Source organism: Diplotaxodon limnothrissa, linkage group LG23, assembly GCF_057381915.1.
Source record: "Diplotaxodon limnothrissa isolate DT_005_m linkage group LG23, D_limnothrissa_male_GT1.1, whole genome shotgun sequence".
Lineage (NCBI taxonomy): Eukaryota > Metazoa > Chordata > Actinopteri > Cichliformes > Cichlidae > Diplotaxodon > Diplotaxodon limnothrissa.
This window is the reverse complement of record NC_140617.1, coordinates 10,381,997-10,400,339: the sequence shown is the minus strand read 5'-3', so window position 1 is coordinate 10,400,339 and position 18,343 is coordinate 10,381,997. Positions and strand designations below refer to the sequence as shown.

At 44.9% G+C, this 18,343-nt stretch overlaps 2 protein-coding genes across 10 annotated transcripts in view; one reads left to right on the top strand and one right to left on the bottom strand.

Moving 5' to 3' along the window:
* Positions 1-11,664, top strand: part of patj (PATJ crumbs cell polarity complex component) — an 89,480-nt gene extending 77,816 nt beyond the window's left edge. For all 8 annotated transcript variants that reach the window (XM_085347463.1, XM_085347462.1, XM_085347464.1 and 5 more), the window contains 17 exons: positions 769-853; positions 1,752-1,844; positions 1,923-2,009; positions 3,186-3,242; positions 3,418-3,475; positions 3,564-3,670; positions 5,714-5,797; positions 6,109-6,302; positions 6,511-6,658; positions 7,358-7,444; positions 8,003-8,144; positions 8,230-8,267; positions 8,554-8,676; positions 8,940-9,044; positions 9,839-9,942; positions 10,026-10,149; positions 10,232-11,664. In XM_085347463.1, coding sequence (XP_085203589.1) covers positions 769-853; positions 1,752-1,844; positions 1,923-2,009; positions 3,186-3,242; positions 3,418-3,475; positions 3,564-3,670; positions 5,714-5,797; positions 6,109-6,302; positions 6,511-6,658; positions 7,358-7,444; positions 8,003-8,144; positions 8,230-8,267; positions 8,554-8,676; positions 8,940-9,044; positions 9,839-9,942; positions 10,026-10,149; positions 10,232-10,378 — 1,783 coding nt within the window. In that variant the 3' untranslated portion in view covers positions 10,379-11,664. The remainder of the gene's footprint in view (positions 1-768; positions 854-1,751; positions 1,845-1,922; positions 2,010-3,185; positions 3,243-3,417; positions 3,476-3,563; positions 3,671-5,713; positions 5,798-6,108; positions 6,303-6,510; positions 6,659-7,357; positions 7,445-8,002; positions 8,145-8,229; positions 8,268-8,553; positions 8,677-8,939; positions 9,045-9,838; positions 9,943-10,025; positions 10,150-10,231) is intronic.
* A 3,618-nt stretch (positions 11,665-15,282) lies between these two features.
* pdzk1ip1 (PDZK1 interacting protein 1) lies at positions 15,283-18,022 on the bottom strand. 2 transcript variants are annotated; one of them, XM_085348707.1, is made up of 5 exons: positions 17,905-18,022; positions 16,716-16,842; positions 16,552-16,629; positions 16,374-16,433; positions 15,283-15,869 (listed from the first exon to the last, which is right to left on the bottom strand). In XM_085348707.1, the coding sequence occupies exons 1-5, from the start codon at positions 17,969-17,971 to the stop codon at positions 15,800-15,802; spliced, it is 402 nt and encodes a 133-aa protein (XP_085204833.1). In that variant the 5' UTR covers positions 17,972-18,022; the 3' UTR covers positions 15,283-15,799. The 2 variants fall into 2 exon arrangements, with proteins under 2 accessions (XP_085204833.1, XP_085204834.1); XM_085348708.1 differs by having other exon boundaries at positions 16,552-16,626.
* Positions 18,023-18,343: the final 321 nt, after the last annotated feature.

Sequence of the window (18,343 nt, the reverse complement as noted above, 5' to 3'; positions counted from 1 at the left end):
GAGCTTATGAACCTCAAGTTTTGTGGCTTTCCACAGGCGCTCAGTTTAACGGCAGATTTGCCTAAAGCTGCGGATAGCTTCTGTGATCCAGGGCGGGGATTTTACAGTGCTGCCTTTCTGATTTTGAGAGGATCCACTTTATCTAGAATTTTTAGACATTGCAAATTGAAGGATGCCACATGCATCATCAGTTTCAGGTAGATTATTATAAAACCCTCCATCCATCCATCCATCCATCCATTTCTTCGGCTTATCCGGGGCCGGGGTCGTGGGGGCAGCAGCCCAAGCAGAGAAGCCCAGACCTCCCTCTCCCCAGCCACCTCCTCCAGTTTATCCGGGGGAACACCAAGGCGTTCCCAGGCCAGCTGAGAGATATCTCTCCAGCATGCCCTGGGTCTGCCCCGGGGCCTCCTCCCAGTGGGACATGGCCGGAAAACCTTGCCCAGGAGGCGTCCTCGTCAGATGCTTGAACCACCTCAACTGGGTCCTTTCGATGTGGAGGAGCAGCAGCTTTACTCTGAGCCCCTCCCGAATGGCTGAACTTCTCACCCTATCCTATCTCTAAGGGATTATATTTACACGATATTATAAAACAATTCCACAAATTCTTCTACCACAGAGTCAGTAATTAGACATGAATGCTTCACATGAACAAAGGGCAGAGTGTCACAGATAAAGGAGAGATCAAATACAGTACAGGTGTGGGCGTGTGTGTAGCAGTCTGTTCAAACTGAAGTGAAAAACTCGTTATTCTCTGTGTCTCTGCAGAAACGACGATGCAATAAACCAGATGGCCGTCCCTCCCTTCCCCTCTCCCCCTCCACCACCCTCTCTCAGCCCAGCCAGCCCTGAGGTAAACAAACACACACACACACACACACACACACACACACACACACACACACACACGGGATACAGCTTCTCTGTCCCCATACCTTTGGATATGTGCTCTCCAGTTTTGAGCAGTGACACTTGTCCTGGTATAAATATCAGGTGCTGCATTTAAAATCCTTTTGTTGAATGAAGCAGTATTTTTGTCTGTTGTAATGTCACTGTGTCAGGCTGAGTGATTACAGACTCGTTAATGTCGCCTTTTTGAGAAAAATATATATACACTGCTACCTTGTCAGTGCTTGGTCACTTTCATGACGTCTTCACGTCATCATCAAGCCGCAATACAGCTGACATTTTGTGGTGTAAACCTATATGATGCCAGCCAGATAGTGTGAAAAGAATAAAAAGGTTTGTCGTCAAAGTTGAAACAGACCAGAGGAAGCAGGTGAAGGTCACCGTGAGATCATTTAGCCAAACGTCCATGTAAGTGTGAGTAATGGCAGGATGGAGTTCTCTTTAATGACCGTGGTTTGGTTTAATCCTCAAAATGTTCAGACTGCTGTGTGTAAAATGTTTTGATCTGATTTATTTGGTCGTCTTGATGAAAAAGTTCACCTGTGAGAATTTGCAGGAGGTGTAGGTAAAAGTTTTCAGGTAATGTTTCCTGTCCTTTGTGAAGATGTTAGTGTTTCACAGACGGATGAGCCTTCAGTGTTTGCACAAAGAAGAGAAACTATTCATATTTAAAGTTTAGGGTCGCGAAACAGTCGGTTATTGATTGTTTATGTGGAAGTCCATCAGCTGTGTGACCGCGCTCAGAACACAACAACGTTCAGCTTTGACCTCCACAGAGAAGAAAGTGGCGTCTGCTTGTTTGAGACGAGCACCGAAGTTCATTCTTTGTGTTTGTATGTCAGTGTATCTCGCCCACCCTGCTCAGTGGATCCACCCCCTCTGACGGGCCCTGCCCCCCCGACGGCTTGACGCTCCACCCGCTGTCGGATGCGCCGGTGAGTGTGAAGCTGAATCTGAAACGGAAACGTGGGAACGAGTTGTAAGTGTGAGCTGATCTGAGGTCTGCTTAACAGGACGAGCCAAGCGACGAAGCCGAGCAGAACAGCAGGAGCAGGAACAGCGTCCCCGAGAGTCTGAGAGAGGCCAACACTTTCAGAAAGGTACACAGCCATCAGACTCCGCCCCCAGGGTGTAATTGTTCAGATTATTATGGTAATGTTCACCCTTGGGAACCTTAATACTGACATTCTCTGATCAAACAGACCAGACTTCATGTGAACTTTTCCAATTTTGGAACTGTTGTCTTCTGTTTACTCCTGACCATCGTCAACTTTTCCTGTGTATGAATCTCATCAACAATTATGAGTGACGGATGAGATAAGGTGTAAAACATACCCTTAGATCTGCAGGTCTCCAAAATCCAAGAAAGTGAAAACAGCCAGAAGAGTGATTTTATTGGGACATATTTCATATCTCCAAAAGTTGATTCTGTTCATCTGGACGTAACGTTTTCAGTGGGAGACTTCTTCAGTCTCAGCTGACTGCAGGTTTCCCAAATCTTATAAACAGTACATTTGCATAATAACTGAAACCAGCCCACTGGAGGAACAGTAGGCTGGGAGGTCAGTTCCTTCATCATGATTATGCAAATTCTCATGACCATTGACCAACAACCATGGCCGTGAGTACCATTCACAGAGAGTTGGGGAATGGCTGCAATCACAGCATTGTACGATGGCGAAAGATGTACCCTTAGGCCCCCTCCTCGATTCAGAGATGGTCTTTCCCTTTTCACGTAAATGGCCTCCTTGACTCCGCGCTCAAACCAGCGTTCCTCCCTGTCAAGGATGTGTACATCCTCATCATTGATGTGCCAAAAATTGTTCCACCCCAAGGATCCGGTCCCCCGAAACAAACAGAGTAACATAGTGTACGCAGTTAAGTGCCAGGAGGATTGCCAGGACATCAGGGAAACCAAACAAACTCTGGCAAAGCGGATGGCACAACACAGAAGAGCCACCTCTTCAGGCCAGGACTCTGCAATCTATTCACACCTACAGGCCAGTGGACACTCTTTCAATGATGAGGATGTACACATCCTGGACAGGTCACTTGGATGAGTGACGAAACGTTTCTCCCACTGAAAACGCTACGTCCAGATGAACAGAATCAACCTTTGGAGATTTACTTACCTGGATGATTGAGAATGCATCAAGACGACATATTTCATATTACAAACTTTGTCCTCAGGGTTTTGTTCCAGATGTCCCAGAAATGTGACTGAATGAGGACATGAATGTGTCTCCTTGACCCGCTGTGCTCTGTTTCCTCTGCAGAGGCTGAAATCTACAGAGTCTCCAGAAAATGAGCTGCAGGCTACACTGGAGCAGCAGGTAACCTCACAGGAAGCGCCCATATCCTTTAAGTTAAAGATGAGATCATGTGGTTGCTGTTATTATGGACTTATTTCACTTCGCTCAGTTTGTTCTTATCAGTCACACAAAAGCCTCTATCAATACATCTGATCTGTGTGTGTGTGTGTGTGTGTGTGTGTGTGTGTGTGTCCAGTCACACAGTAAACGGATGGCAGCTTCTCCTCCTCTGATCAGCCCCGATCAGCACAGAGGTACAAACACAGACATTTAACTGTGAAAAATCAGATCGACATGCAGACTTCATGTTTCTAAGAGTAAACTGATCCTCGTCCTCCTCAGACCCAACCTGCTGTGCTGTGGTTCCTGGTCAGGAGACACTGCTCGAGATCTGCAAAGGTCGATCTGGACTGGGACTCAGTATAGTGGGAGGAAGAGACACACAGCTGGTAACACACACACACACACACACACACACACACACACACCGTGTGTAACTTTACAGTCCAGTGCTATACCTGCTTTTGTAACCAGCTGTGAGCATCAGTGATGATCTAACAGCTGTTACTGTCCGTCCTTTTAAAGTTATTAAGGATCACAAATGCTGGAAACTCCTTAAAAAGTGTCAGATTTTTAATTATTGTTTTTGCCTTTATTTGATAGTAACAGTGTAGAGAGACAGGAAAGCAGGGAGAGAGAGGGAGGGGAAGACAGCAAAGGTCCGCGGGTCAGACTCCAACCCGGGCCCATGGCACGTGGTTGCCAGCTCATCCCACTGAGCTAAACTGGCACCAAACACGCTAGATGTTCCCGTGTGCAGCTAAATTGTTTCTCCGTTTAAATAAGGTTTTTACAGAAAATAACCGGCTGACTGACAGGCAATCAGGAAAGAGTGCTGGACACACCGTTCTGTGACAGAAAGCCTGACGTTCACACTTTACCTGTAGAATCTGTGTTTAGTATTTGGTGTGAGACAGACTTGAGTGAGAGTCTCACACTCTCCTCAGCATCGAGGACGGTGCTGAGAATGCTCAGCCTTTTTCGATAATCGATTTTCTGATTAAAATCGATTTCGGCTTGAATAAAGTCATATCGATTCATTAAATCCCAAATCAATTTTTAAATATAAATGTATTTTGCCAGAAATGCCAGAATCTAAGGTTAAACCTCACAAAATTATTTCAACAACCACCAAACAGCTAAAGCAGTAAATGAGAGCAGGATTCCACAAAAAGACGTAAACACAAAGTGCGGACCCGATGCATCATAATCAGTGAAATGTCGTCTTTCTCACCCGATGGCACGTACCCAGACGTGTACGTACAGGTGGAGCTGAAAGCCGACAGCTCACAGATTCTGAAGCTGCAGGTTTAGTCACTCTCCAATGAAAGTTGACTGAACCAGCAGCAAAAGAAGATCCAAACTACGCTTCACATTTCGCTTCACATAAACATCGACATGAATTCCCTCTTAGTTTTGCTATTTTGCTTCCACCACGATAAAATCACACTTCCTGCACAGCTCTTTCTCTCTCTGTCAGTGTACTTCAAGAACAGTTTCCCATCTCAAATCTCTGTTTTCTGAATTATTTGCTTGGTTAACCCTAGAACACTATCGCTGGGTGATTTTCACCCGAGCAAATACATTTACATTTTGGAGCATTATTTTAGGGTCACCCCATGACACTTTTTTTCATTTTGTTAGACATGGCACAGTTGAAAGTAAAAGCAGACCACTCTGATTTGTCATGTGTTGTCATATTTTGATATATTTTGATGACAAGTACGTTTTGTTGGTCATATTATATCACGTAAAAATCACCCGGTATTAGTGATTGTGTTTATTTATAGTTTATTTATAGCAATAGTGTTCTAGGGTTAATACCCACCAGTCATAAATGATCAGAATTATAACATTTCTATAAATGACAAACTGGAGGACTATGATCAAATCTGGAGGTCACTCACTGAGTATCTGGAAACTATGGACAAACAAGAAACTACTATGTGGGCTTTACCCTAGGTTATAACAAAGTGATAGCACTCTGGGATCAGGGAAGGGTGTGGGGAGGGAGATTTTTTTTTTGTTGTTGTTGTTGTTTGGCTTTTTCTACCGTCTTGGTTGTCTGTTTCATTTTTTGTTGTTGTTGTTTTCCCCCTTTCTTGGTGATAAAAATATAAAAATTAAGCAATGAGAGCCCATGGGGCATTTTTGTAATCGTTACTTGTGCTTCACTGTAAAAATATTTGAAGAGAGAGAGAGAGAGATTATAATATTTCTAAATGTCGGAGTCAAAATTGAATCGAATCGGATCAGGACCTTGTGAATTGGAATCAAATCAATTCTAGAAATCAGTGACGATACCCATCCTTACTGTTTAACATGAAGCCAGGACAGCGTTCCACTCTGATGATGAAGATCAGTCTTCTTCATCTTCAGTTCATGAACAGACTCTAGCCAGGCCTCACCCTCTCTTCTTGTTTCTCCACTAGGATGCCATCATGATCCACGAGGTGTACGAAGAAGGAGCTGCAGCCAGAGATGGGCGTCTGTGGGCCGGAGACCAGATACTGGAGGTATTCACAGACACAGCACCACCCACGGGAGGAGGCGCCCATCTACCTGTCATTACATCATTAACAGGATGTATACGAGCCATAACGTTAGCTGGCGAATGTAGTTACTGCTCACAGTAGGAGGTCCGACCTTCTGCAGAGTCGTCAAAAACTCAGTTGGATCAAAAAGATATTTAGATTTGAAAGTTGAATCTAATGTTGTCTGCTCAGAAACTAACCTGCTTCAGCTCCCCCTGCTCAAACACAGCTCATACATCCACCGTCTGTGTGTGTGTGTGTGTGTGTGTGTGTGTGTGTGTGTGTGTGTGTAGGTGAATGAAGTGGATCTCCGCGGGGCGTCCCACGAGGAGGCGATCGCCGCCCTGCGTCAGACACCGGCTAAGGTCCGTCTGACAGTCCTGAGGGACGAGGCTCAGTACAGAGATGAGGAGAACCTGGACGTCTTTAAGGTGGAGCTGCAGAAGAAGAGCGGCAGAGGGCTGGGGCTCAGCATCGTCGGGAAGAGGTCCGCATTAAAAAAAAAAAAAAAACCTGTCAGGAAAATTAAGGAAGTCATGAGATCTGATTTTAGGAGGATTACGTCTCATTTTTGATTATAACGACAGGAAAACATCAGAGTTAAATCTGTTTCTGCTTAAAGTTTGTCTTGGAACGTTTTTTTGATTACAGATGAGAAAATGTCGTCTGTCTGTCTGTCTGTCTGTCCGTCCCAGGAGTGGCAGCGGTGTGTTTATCTCAGAGGTGGTCAGAGGGGGCGCCGCTGAGCTGGACGGCCGGCTGATGCAGGGAGATCAGATTCTGTCAGTGAATGGTGATGACGCGAGACATGCTTCCCAGGAAGCTGTGGCTGCCATCCTGAAGGTGCTGAACAGTACTGTGAGCGTTTACTGCAGTAACACTGATCTGTAGAAGTACTGATACTACATTTAATCAGAAGCACATGCTGAGGCGGAGCTTTTTATTTCACGCACTAACAGATCATTTTCATTGGTCGGTCACTAGAAGTGAGAGATTTCTGTGTTTCACTGACAGACCTAAAAAAAATCAGTTTACTGGATTCAGATTGTTCCACAAACACTAAAGAGGCGGTGCATGAACGTGTTTCTTCACGTAGAAAAAGTAAAATTTCGAGGACACAAAGAGTGCACGAGGAATTCAGGGAACATGTTCCAGCACTTTCTCTTCCAACACTGCTGCTCGGTCTTTACCACGCTACCTGAATCCAACTCTGAAAGCAGACTTTTTATTGTGTGCTTCTGCTGCTGAAATCATTTCAGAGTTAACACAGAGCTGCAGGAATGCGTTAGCATCCCTCACTTCCTGTTTCCCCGCATGGATGTGGATGTTTCACTTATTTGCAGCCCTGTAACACAACAGTAAATTCCTTCCACTGTTAAAGCTTTCCACGACTTCGCTCAAAGTCAGCGTCACACTTTTTTTGAGATGATCTCAAATTGATGCAAACTTCAGCGCTAGTTTACCATAAAAGTCTTTACTGCAGCTCTGAGGTGGTCTGGTTTAACGTGTGTGTGTGTTTGTGTGTGTGTGTCTGTCCTGCAGTGTGCTCGGGGTCCTGTCCTGTTGGAGCTCGGCCGACTCAAAGCTGCCTCCTGGATCACATCCAGACGTAACTCACATGGGAGCCAGGTGTGAGAGAGTTCAGATTTATGATGGTCCCTAACACTGTAAGATAAGCAATACTACAAGCCCAAAGATACAAAATCCCAACAATCAGATCGCCATGAGCAAGATCTTGGTGGTAGTGGGAAGGAAAAACTCCCTTTTAACAGGAAGAAACCTCCAGCAGAACCAGGCTCGGGGAGGGGCGACCGTCAGTAGGGAAAGAGGAGAGAAGAAGAGCACAGAGAGACGGGTTCATTAAATCAGAGTTTAGCCCTTTCTGTTTTTTTGTTTGTGCTTATGTTAGTCAGGACACCTGAGCAGGGATTCAAACCAGCAGGCTTGGATGGCTCACCAGCTTTTCCTTCTGCTCCTCTCACCCACAATGACCCACCCCGGGTCTGAGTTCATTCTGGAACAGAGCGCCAGGATTGTCCTGATCTCAGCTTTAACAAAATAAACCTGCTTCCTGTGTAAACTGTAAAGCGATGATGGACATGCCTCCTCACCTGGGAGCACCTGAACTAGATTTTCTTTCTCTGACATGGCGAGCAGCGTGAGCTGATATGACACTTCCTGTTTCAGATGAGTCACGCCAGCACAAACAGCTCAGGCGTTCCAGCTCCGTCCCTCACACAGTCACCTGAGCCATCTGACCCCCCAACTTCAAGCCTGCCCCTCAATAACAACGCCGAGCCCACTGGTGAAATCACTTCCTCCACCTCAGGTAGACACATGTGATTGGTCAGAGTGATGCAAATGTGTTGATTACAGAGAGAGCACTGATCGCGTTTTCTCTGCTGTGTGTGCAGGGCTCGACGAAGGCATCCGAACAGTGGAGATCACCAGGGTAATGACCTCACATGCACATACAAACACACTGTAGGTCACCTGACCTCTGATCCCTGGATTGCTGTAAAATAAAAACTCACATGAATAGTGCAGACCAGATGTCACTGTCACCGCACAGTGAGAAGGTCTGCGTCCACCTTTTATTTTATATTTTTATTTCCATCAAACCACAAGAAAAAACAAAAACAGTGAGTCCTGGATAAGAAAGACCCGTAGCTGTGATTTCATGGTTAAAGCTAGATGTCATTCTGCTCTCCTTTTATTCTTCCACCCGTGTATCTCAGGGTCTCGGCGACTCCCTTGGGGTGAGTGTAGCAGGAGGGAAGGGCAGTCCTCTGGGTGACATCCCCATCTTCATCGCCATGATTCAGGCCAGCGGAGTTGCTGCTAAAACCCACCAGCTCAAGGTGACTGAGACCACGCCTTTTCCACCTGAAAGCTGCACCCACCAACCATGTGAAAAAAACAGGCTGAAACCAAACTTTAGTCTCACTGTAGCTGTGTGGGTGTGCAGGCGGGGAGCAGACTTCGTCACAGGGCCACGATGCCCCCCCTAAAGCAAAAGTTGGATCAGTTCTAAGTATAAAGGCTTGGTTTAAGGGTAGGAGGAGGCTGGAGAGATGAGGCCGTCTCCAGGAAGTGATGGAAACGTGTCTCTCTGTGTTTTCAGGTGGGAGACAGGATCGTCAGTGTTAACGGGCAGTCTGTGGACGGCCTGTCTCACAGCGAGGTTGTGGCCATGCTGAAGAACAGCTACGGAAACATCAGCCTGCAGGTAAAACATGCCTGGCACACCTGTACACGGGGAGGACTGTGAGAATGCAGGTGGTGAGCAATACTCCAGCATGTGACCCACTATTACAGCAGATTTACTGGAAAACTGAGGCGGGCAACAGGGTCAGGCCAAGTAATGTCTGCAACTGTTGGGGGGGGGGGTGCACTGGAGTCTGGACTACACACACTGTGCATTCTTCCTCTGATTGGAGGAGAAAGTAAAACAATAAAAAGAAGAACCACTGTGGAACGCCTTTTGGTTCAAAAACACTTGTGAGCACTTGTGACCCACAGTGAGCTTGTTAATGCCCCCTGAAGCCAGAGGGTGGAAGTTCATCCACTGCCTGATCTTTGCCCGACAAACCTAAGACGCAGCAATGAGCTGATAACACACAGAGAGATTTTACTCTCCGTGTGTTATCAGAAGTTTGTTTTATTTGTGAGCATCACAGGAAGAACATGGAAGCCCGGGTGAGACGTTCTGGATCACTCGATGGGAAAGTCTCTCTACAACACCAGAGCCTCCGGAGCTCATGATTAGCTTCTCGACAGCATCATCATTAATCAGTGTGTGTGCACCCAAATGACATGAAGTAAATACTGCCTGCGTTCCCCAGTGTTTGTGCTGCTTTGGGATTTGTTCATAAAACGCCCTTTTACTGTCACGTTCGTCACTCGGGGGATAAAAATGTTCAGTAAAGAGAGAGGTCTGTCACGTGTTTACATTCAGAGCACACATGAACTATTCTGATTTCTCTTTGGGTGTGTGTGTGTTTGTGTGTGTGCGCTTCTCAGGTGGTGGCGGACACCAACATCAGCGCCATCGTCTCACAGGTGGAAAGTCTGACCAGCAGCTCCATTCCCTCGGACAACACTGACACACACACAGCAGAGCCTGAGTGAGTACACACACACACACACTCAGGAGTAATGACAGGAAGTACTGATCTGACCCAGAGTCTCTCCTCCCCCTCCTCGTCAGCGGTCCACGGCCTCGCAGCATCAGCCTAGAAAAAGGTTCAGAGGGGCTCGGCTTCAGCATCGTCGGTGGCTTCGGCAGTCCGCACGGAGACCTGCCGATCTACGTGAAGACAGTCTTCAGCAAGGTCAGGACCCGTCTCTGTCTGATGATGTCACGTGCTGCGAGGCACTGGGAATGTAAACGTGCTGCGTGTCGGCTGATTTCAGGGCGCGGCAGCGGCGGACGGGCGTCTGAAACGAGGCGATCAGATCCTGGCGGTGAACGGAGAGAGTCTGCAGGGAGCGACGCACGAACAGGCCGTTGCCATCCTGAAAAAACAGAGAGGAACGGTCACGCTGGATGTCCTGTCATAACACACGTCTGCTCACACACCTGCACACACACACGGAGCTCCTGCTGCGACGCACACGCTCAGACTCCTGGACAACAACTCTGATAGTCACTCTGAACCCCAACACGCAAAAAATTGACAAAAGAAACGGTGTCAGACACACACGCGCGCGCGCGCACACTTCCTGTGCACGGGTTGGTGGGTTTTGGCCTTCTTTACATGTTAAACAGAGCTTCTCAACCTCTGGGTCAGGGCGCCACATTGGGTCTCAGCTGATGTGTTCGTGCTCGCTGTTTGGATCTAAAGTAAACTTCCCGCGCTGTAGTTTTCACGCTGTAATATTTAATCCTTAAACAGGCATGCCCACGCTTTCTAAAATACCACAAATCAAAGCTCCTAAACAGATAATAAAGTGTAGTTACCTTGCTCTTGTCCACCCTCTTGGACTGCAGTTGGTGGTCCTTCCAGATGCGCCTTCGGGAGCAGTAACTCATCTTTGAAGCGCTGCTGGTGAGTTATTTTGCATCTGCAGAATCAGCGGTCACAAACCTGCTCACAGAATAATGGCTGTGAGCAGCGTAGCAGCTCGATCCAAAATACCGCCAGATCAATGTTCTGCCCCCCCCTTTCATCTTTACTACAATAACGAGCAGGTCGGTCTGACACCACCCAGCTCAAGCTGTCCTCGACTGTGCAGCAACACGAGTGGCTCATTTGTTTCTCACTGGGTGCTGATTGACTGATTTTGCAGTTAAAGCATTTTTCCAGAACCGGGACGACCATCACCAAGGATGTGTAAGTGGAGTCTGCCCAAGGGTAGCTGAACCTGGTCAGCCTGCCTAGTTCGAGAGAATGAGAACGAGAAGGAATTAATTGATTGCTAATAAACTGATCTCGCACCACGTTGTTCTCAGGTAGAGATAAAAACGAGTCAGCTGATATCCTGTAGCATCAATTCTGTCCTGTAATCGTGGAACCGACCCAACCCAACTACAAAATCTGATGTCATAACCCAGAACCAGGTTGAGAAGCTCTGCTGTTATTTATCCTTTGATCGACACAACGCTCCGTACTGACGGAGGCATGGCCAAATCAGCCTGCACTAACTGATACTAACTGAGACACGGACTGATGGGAAACCTTTCACGAATGGAACCAGAGGAACAAAAAGGGAAAGATGTGGCTGATGTTAGCCTAGCATCTCTTCTGTGGTCCACTGTTAGCCGTGTAGTAGCCGTTATTGTAAAAGTGAAGACCGATGTGGAGCGTAACGCCGCTGACTGTCAGCTTCCCTTTTTTTTTTTTTTTTTTTTTTTTTCTGCCATCACAACCAGCCAAACATGAAAGAAACAGCTGCTAGCCTTTAGTTTCATCCTCATATTGGCTCTATACCTGTGATTTTCCACTCCAAACCTTTTTTTTCATTTTTAAGAACTTTCATTTGGGTCTAAAAGCACCTTTTCACCGCAGGAACTCAAACAATGCACAATCTGGAGCAAACATTTACAAGAGCAGGCTCCAGTGGTCCTTTCAGACTTTAACCAATCAGCATGCAAGGAAGCCGAGCCAGAAAGCACAATGTTTCCCTAAACCTAATCAAACTGTAGCTGGACATATATTTTAAAATAACTAACTGTAAACACCAAGTCTGAAAATAATTCCACTTCCTGTTTGATGGTTTCATCCACGACAACCTGCAACTCATGTTGCTATGTTTGGACTGCAACATAAACAACACATAGTTATGTGACTGGCCAGTTCAAATATTTGAGCTTCATTAATAAGATCTTTAAAGAACTTCACTTTTAGTTTTATAGCTTAAAGGTGTGCAACAGACAGATGGGAAACTCTAAGGGGGTGGGGGTGTCTCCTGGCAGTTAGACCCTGGTTCCTGCTGTGGAAAAGGTTCGTGTTTAGATCTGAAAATTACAGTCATCGTTGGGTTTTAATTACTGTTTTGTTATTTTGTCAAGTATTGAGCAAGAAAAGTGGCCAAAAACCTCCTTATGAAAAAATATAAACCTGTAAGAGCTGAAATCTGTAAACTTGTTTCCACATAAATCGTAGAAGATGGGAAGAGACTAATAACACAAAGTTTGTCTAGAAATGAGGAAACTGTTTCTTGCCAACATCGCCATCTAATAGAAAATGTTGTGTCCTAAAAACCTGCAAACTGTTCACTCAAAATCTGGAAAATGAAAACAGTGGGCGTGAAGCTCATTTAAAATATCCCTTCATAACAGAGGTATATTTATTTTTGATTCCTTTTTATTTATTAGAGTGCTTCCACTGTATTTCTGTTGTTTAGCCAAACATGTTAAACGGTGCCATCATTTGATACCATCATATATCCTCTGTTTCCACGTACGCTAACTGCTGAACAGAGCACACACAAGCATACCGATGTGAAACTCCCGCTATCTTCCACTGAGTTCATGCAACACTTTATAGAACATGTAAACATGTCTGTCTCCATGGAGACTCTCAGGACTTGGTGGGTATGGAGACTCCTGTCGCCCCTGGCAACAGATACAGTGTCTTCCACATTGTAGTTGAAGGAGACGTGAATAAAAGCATCGGGCCGACATTCAGTGAAATCCTTGCGTTCTCCGTCATGTTCTTTTCTTTGCTGCAGTCAGTCATAGCCGCAATCTGCTACTGATCTCTGCAGTCATGAGGAGGTGTCAACTAGCGACCACAAGCAACCTCCTGCAACCGGTGGTTACCGTGGCGTTCCTGACCGGTCTTTAGGCCTTGCGTTCTGAACCCTCTCACCTCTGAGTATAAGCAAAGAATATCGGCTGTTTTCACTCAGGTGTGCATAAAAGTCACACTGAGCAGCTTTTTTTCTGGTTTCTTCTCCATGAGGAGTCTGTCCTGTGTTACCAGCTCTGTAAAACAGCAGAAGCTAACTTGAGAAAGTGTGGAAACTGGACAAGAGCTTTCCCCAGAGCTGCCACAGGCCTTCAAATTCAGGTCTGCTGGTGGCAGCTATCTGCAAGTTGCAAATCTGCAAGTTGCAAATTGCAACCAATAAACTTCTAATATTAATTCTCATCCAGAATCCAGATCTTCTCATTCAACAAATATGAGTAGAGCTCTCAGTTTAATCCCTTTCATTAAATACCCAGTATTTATGAGCAGCTGTCCTGAAGTGCTAAGAAACTCAGTTTGTTTTAGACTGAGAACACGACGATCCAACTGAATGTCAGCATTTTGCTTTGAATGGTTTCCTACTGTGCAGGTAGCTGTTTGTGGCTGCGCATCTTCGTCTGACTCAAGTGTTTAGCAGCAGCTGAGCACCGGCCTCAGCAGCATCCTGTACTTTATACATATCAATCAAATGCAAAATACTTTATGTTCAACTTTTACTTTGTCATAATTATTGTCTTAATTTTTTGGTACTTCATATGCAAATGCCAGAGTAGATGAAATCTAATTTATTTTTGATCTTGTTGAGAATTAACAATGTATTTTTGTTGCTGTTGTGTTGTTATGAGCACTAATATGTCCGAATATCAGAAATCAGAGTGGAAACCTGCAGCTTTGGTCTGCTAGCGCTTCCTTGTTATTCTGCATCATTTCTTAATCATGTTCTCAGAAGTTGTTGAGAAAATTTGTTTGATTTCAAATAAATAACAGATAATAGATCCAAACTGACTTTGAAGGACTGTTTTACTGTATGATTCTCAGTTCAAAATGATCTGTAGCCAATCAGAAGAAAGCGTTGTTTTTTGTTTTTTACTGCTGGCAGGTCAGCAGTCGAGATTTATTTCATGAAGCTGAAATATTGGTAATGACTCAGAGAACAACCAGAAGTTTGAAACCGAATGAGGTTTGTACTAGTATGTACAATATACTTGTTTTTCATTAGCTGTTCACTAGCCATTCAAATCAAATCAAATCACTTTTATTGTCACATCACATGTGCAGGTACATTGGTACAGCACATGTGAGTGAAATTCTTGTGTGCGAGCTTCACAAGCAACAAAGTTGTGCAAAATACAATAATGTAAACAAGCAAAATACAAGAATGGCTACATCTGAAACTAATAAATATATGTACAATATATAATAGTATATGCATTTCTGGACGTGTATACTAAATATTTTTCTACGTGTGTGTGTGTGTGTGTGTACACATATTTTACAAATTAAATAGAGTAAACAATAAATAAAATATATAAAAATATACAGAGTTGAGACATGTGCAAAACAGTGGCATTACTGTACAGTATGGAGTGCATAATGTTAAAGTTCCGGTAGTGAAGGTGAGGTGTCTATGACGTGTTCAGCAGTCTGATGGCCTGGTGGAAGAAGCTGTCTCTCAGTCTGCTGGTACGGGACCGGATGCTGCAGAACCTCCTTCCTGATGGAAGTAGTCTGAACAGTTTATGGCTGGGGTGACTGGAGTCCTTGATGATCCTCCCCGCTTTCCTCAGGCACCGCTTCCTGTAGATGTCTTGGAGGGAGGGAAGCTCACCTCCAATTATCCGTTCAGAGCACCGCACTACTCGCTGGAGTAGTGAGTTACTGAGTCTACTCAGTACAATTCATTTTATCTCAGGCTAGTTTTTTCAGGCTGGTTTTGCTCATTTCAGTTTACCTTTTGGTTTTTGAATTGTTTCGTTTTCAAAGCCACTTTCAGTAACTGGGGATCAGGTGCCTGGGCCACATTGGACCAGTGAGGTAACAGTCTGCTGTGGTGAAGAGAGAGCTGAGCTGGGAAGCATCAATTTACCAGTCAATCGATCTTCATAATCTTATCTATGGTCATGAGTTCAAAGTAGTGACAAAATTAAATTAGATCACAGAAATTACCAGCAGAAATATGGAAGTATTTGTTTGAACACAACACAATACACAACATTTTTACAGGAATCCTCAGTGTCATTAAAGAAAACACCACACCCTCAGCATCAGGCTGTACAAATCTTTATTTCTGCTGTGACGTTTTAATATGGTGACTGACTCACTGCTGCCTCTGCTGGACATTAGAGGAACTGCATGTGACTTTTATTAATTTCATTCAACCCCCCACCGCCCAAAGCCGGATTCTGCTGTTGTTAGTCTCTTCAGTGTTTACTGTCATGTTGAATGATTAATCAGAGACCCGACACAGCAGTTTGTTAGAAAACATAACTTATTAATGAGCACAGAGTCAGCACAGTCGATGAACCTTTAACAAACACAGCAGCTGATGCGTTACTCTGAGTACAGATCATTGATATTAATTCCACACATTCAATTATTCACAATCAGGAGGAAAAATAAAGCCAATCATACAGTAAGTGTAAATAAATTCCTTCGCCCTGGTGAACTCCTCACACCTTAAAACAGACACGCGCACAACAAAACAAATAATTACACTTTGCACGAAAAAAGAATTTTGTGTCTCTGCAGACTCCATGTTGAGACAGCCAACAGACTCTCTGCAGGGCAGTCACATGGCGGTTGTCTTGCCATTGATGTCGGCTGCCAGGTTGTTGAAGGCGTTTGGTGCATCTTTGCTCCTGATGGACAAACGACAGATTCAGTGAAGAGTGCATCTAAAGCTTCTCAGAGTTTATTAGCAGTAGCTGTGAATGTGGTTGGACTCCAGCATTAGGATACCTGAGCTGGGAACTATTGTTTTTACTCAGTTACTCATATTTGATAGTAATGTACCTCAATTTGGAAGAACGATTTGTGCCTTCACCATGCGACTTTTTATTTTCATCTTTCTGACCACGGCACGGAGTGAGGACTTGGCAGGCTGTGGTATAAAGCACTGTGAAGGAATCACAGGAGCTGGAGGTGTGCTGGAGGCGAGTGAGGGTGAGTGAGGGTGAGTGGAGGTGTGCTGGAAGTGTACTGGAGGCGTGTGTTTCTGGTTTTTGTGTTGAAGTTAACCACAGAGGGCGCTGATGGTGACTCTGACGCTCTGTGACTGTGTGGCTGTGTTTGAGCACTGAGTGTGTTTAAGGGAAGAAGCTTCGGCCCTCAGGTTGTTTTGATGGAGGTTTTTGTGTTTCTACCTGAAGGCGTCCAGATTAGTCTCGTAGGTGTTTTCGTTCCCTGACTCGGTGCTCTTCCTCCTGGTGCAGAACAAAAACGAGAAGTAGAATAAACGGTCGTGTTCACAATCAGAGTTTTATGTCTCAAGGATCTTTGGTGTTACAGAAGCGTCTTCAGCGTTTCCTGTCTTGTTCCTACCTGATGGAGCTGAGGCGCATATCATACAGGTTGCTGCTGATAATGTCACGTTCTCTCACATCTTCAATGCTTGTCCTGCTGCGCAGACACAGAAAAATCACAGAATGTAACGTTTCTGCACTGAAACATTCAAACGGTCCTTCGGCGGTATTTGGCCAACTGACCTGCTGGGGTTTTCACACCACGCCTTCTTCGCCAGGATGACGACAAAGGCGAGGAACAGGAAGCCGCAGACGGCAATGATGCCGGTCAGCCACTGAGGCAGTGCCCGCTCGTTGGTGTTAGTGGGCTCTGCAAAGCAAACGCACAGAGGGGTCAAAGGTCAGAGAAAAGATGAAGCTCTGATGGTTTTGAACTTTTCCAGCACAGAAAATATCGTGTCGACTTCCAGGCGCGAGCTAAACCTTCGCCTACAATCCTCACTTTTTCAAACTGGTTCCGCTTCACTGTCATTAGAGTGAATTAAAAGCACTTTTTTAATCCACGAAACGTTGTTATTTAAGCCAGACTTTTAGTAGATTTGTCAGAAGTGTAAATAAACCTGTCATTTCTTCCACAGGCACAGATCTCAGTCCAACAGAGCACCTTTGGGATTTGGTGAAACGGGAGATTCTTACCATGGATGCAGCAGCTGTGCAACAATGTCATGATGATGTCACATCAACATGTACCAAAGTCTCTGAGGATTGCTTCCAGCAGCTTGTTGAATCTACTAATGAGGCGTACCTAATAAAGTGTCCGATGAGCTTGTATACTCTGGGTACGTGAAGTGATTATTTAATGGTGTGATTGGTGAAGCTGTCAGATAATTAACACTGTTAAGCTTTTATAGCTTGACCCTTACACAGTCATTAACAGCTGATATGTCCTTGTTTGTTTCCTAGTTTGTGTCCTTGGTTGTTTCCTTGTTTGTTATCAGTTTTTAAACATGATATTAGCAGAACATTCAAAAATCGCCTTTGTGTTGGATGATATTGCGATCGGGGTAGATTGGAGATTAATTTAAAGCTTTGAATGAAGCACAGCGACAAACACACACACGATATTAATAAAACATCAGACCTTTGAGTTTATGGTGTGAGAATTCATTTTATAACCATAAAAGCTGCATCCTTATCTTTCTTTATCTTCATCAACATTTCCTTTTAAACTCACTAAAATTAAGCTGATAATAGCTAAATAGACGTGCAGGTTCACAACAAACCAGCGTTTCTGTTCAACATGCGACCAATCAGGAAAGCTTCTAATGTGAATCACTGATGAACTGAGTGTTTCAGGGAAAACGAGACATTCCCAACAGCAAATGGGAATTCTTCAGTTTTCTGACAACACATTTTTAGAGAAGGTTCGTACCTGTCTGAGCAGTGACCGTTCCGACGGCGAGCAGTAAACAGGAAGTCAGTGCGTAGAGCGTCCCCATGGCTGAGTCTGTGAGGAAAACCGGAGCTGCTGCAGTCGAGTTAAAGACAGAGTGAGGACAAGGATCTGGGAGCAGCAGCTCCCTGCAGGCCTGTCAATGTTTAACCCTCAACACAGACAAGCTTTTATGAAGACAGCCCATCACCTGTCTTCAACGTCATGCTGGAACAATCCACGGCCTTCATTCATAGGTGATTAATAAACAGGAACCAGCAGTTTAACTTTGACCCGAGGGAGCGTAGTGTCTCATTCACAGCCACGCGTTCATATTTCAGCCTCTAAAACAGTAACACATTGACTGCTTACTCCAAACAGCACGCTCATAATAACATTATTACAAGTTCATGAAGCAAAAATCACCTTGAGAAACTTC

Coding starts and splice junctions, on each gene's coding strand:
- pdzk1ip1 (XM_085348707.1), bottom strand. CDS start 17,971: ATGGGGACGCTCTACGCACTGACTTCCTGTTTACTGCTCGCCGTCGGA. Junction 16,630..16,715: donor TGGTGTGAAAACCCCAGCAG/GTCAGTTGGCCA, acceptor GTGTCTGCGCAG/CAGGACAAGCATTGAAGATG. Junction 15,870..16,373: donor ACTAATCTGGACGCCTTCAG/GTAGAAACACAA, acceptor TTTGTCCATCAG/GAGCAAAGATGCACCAAACG.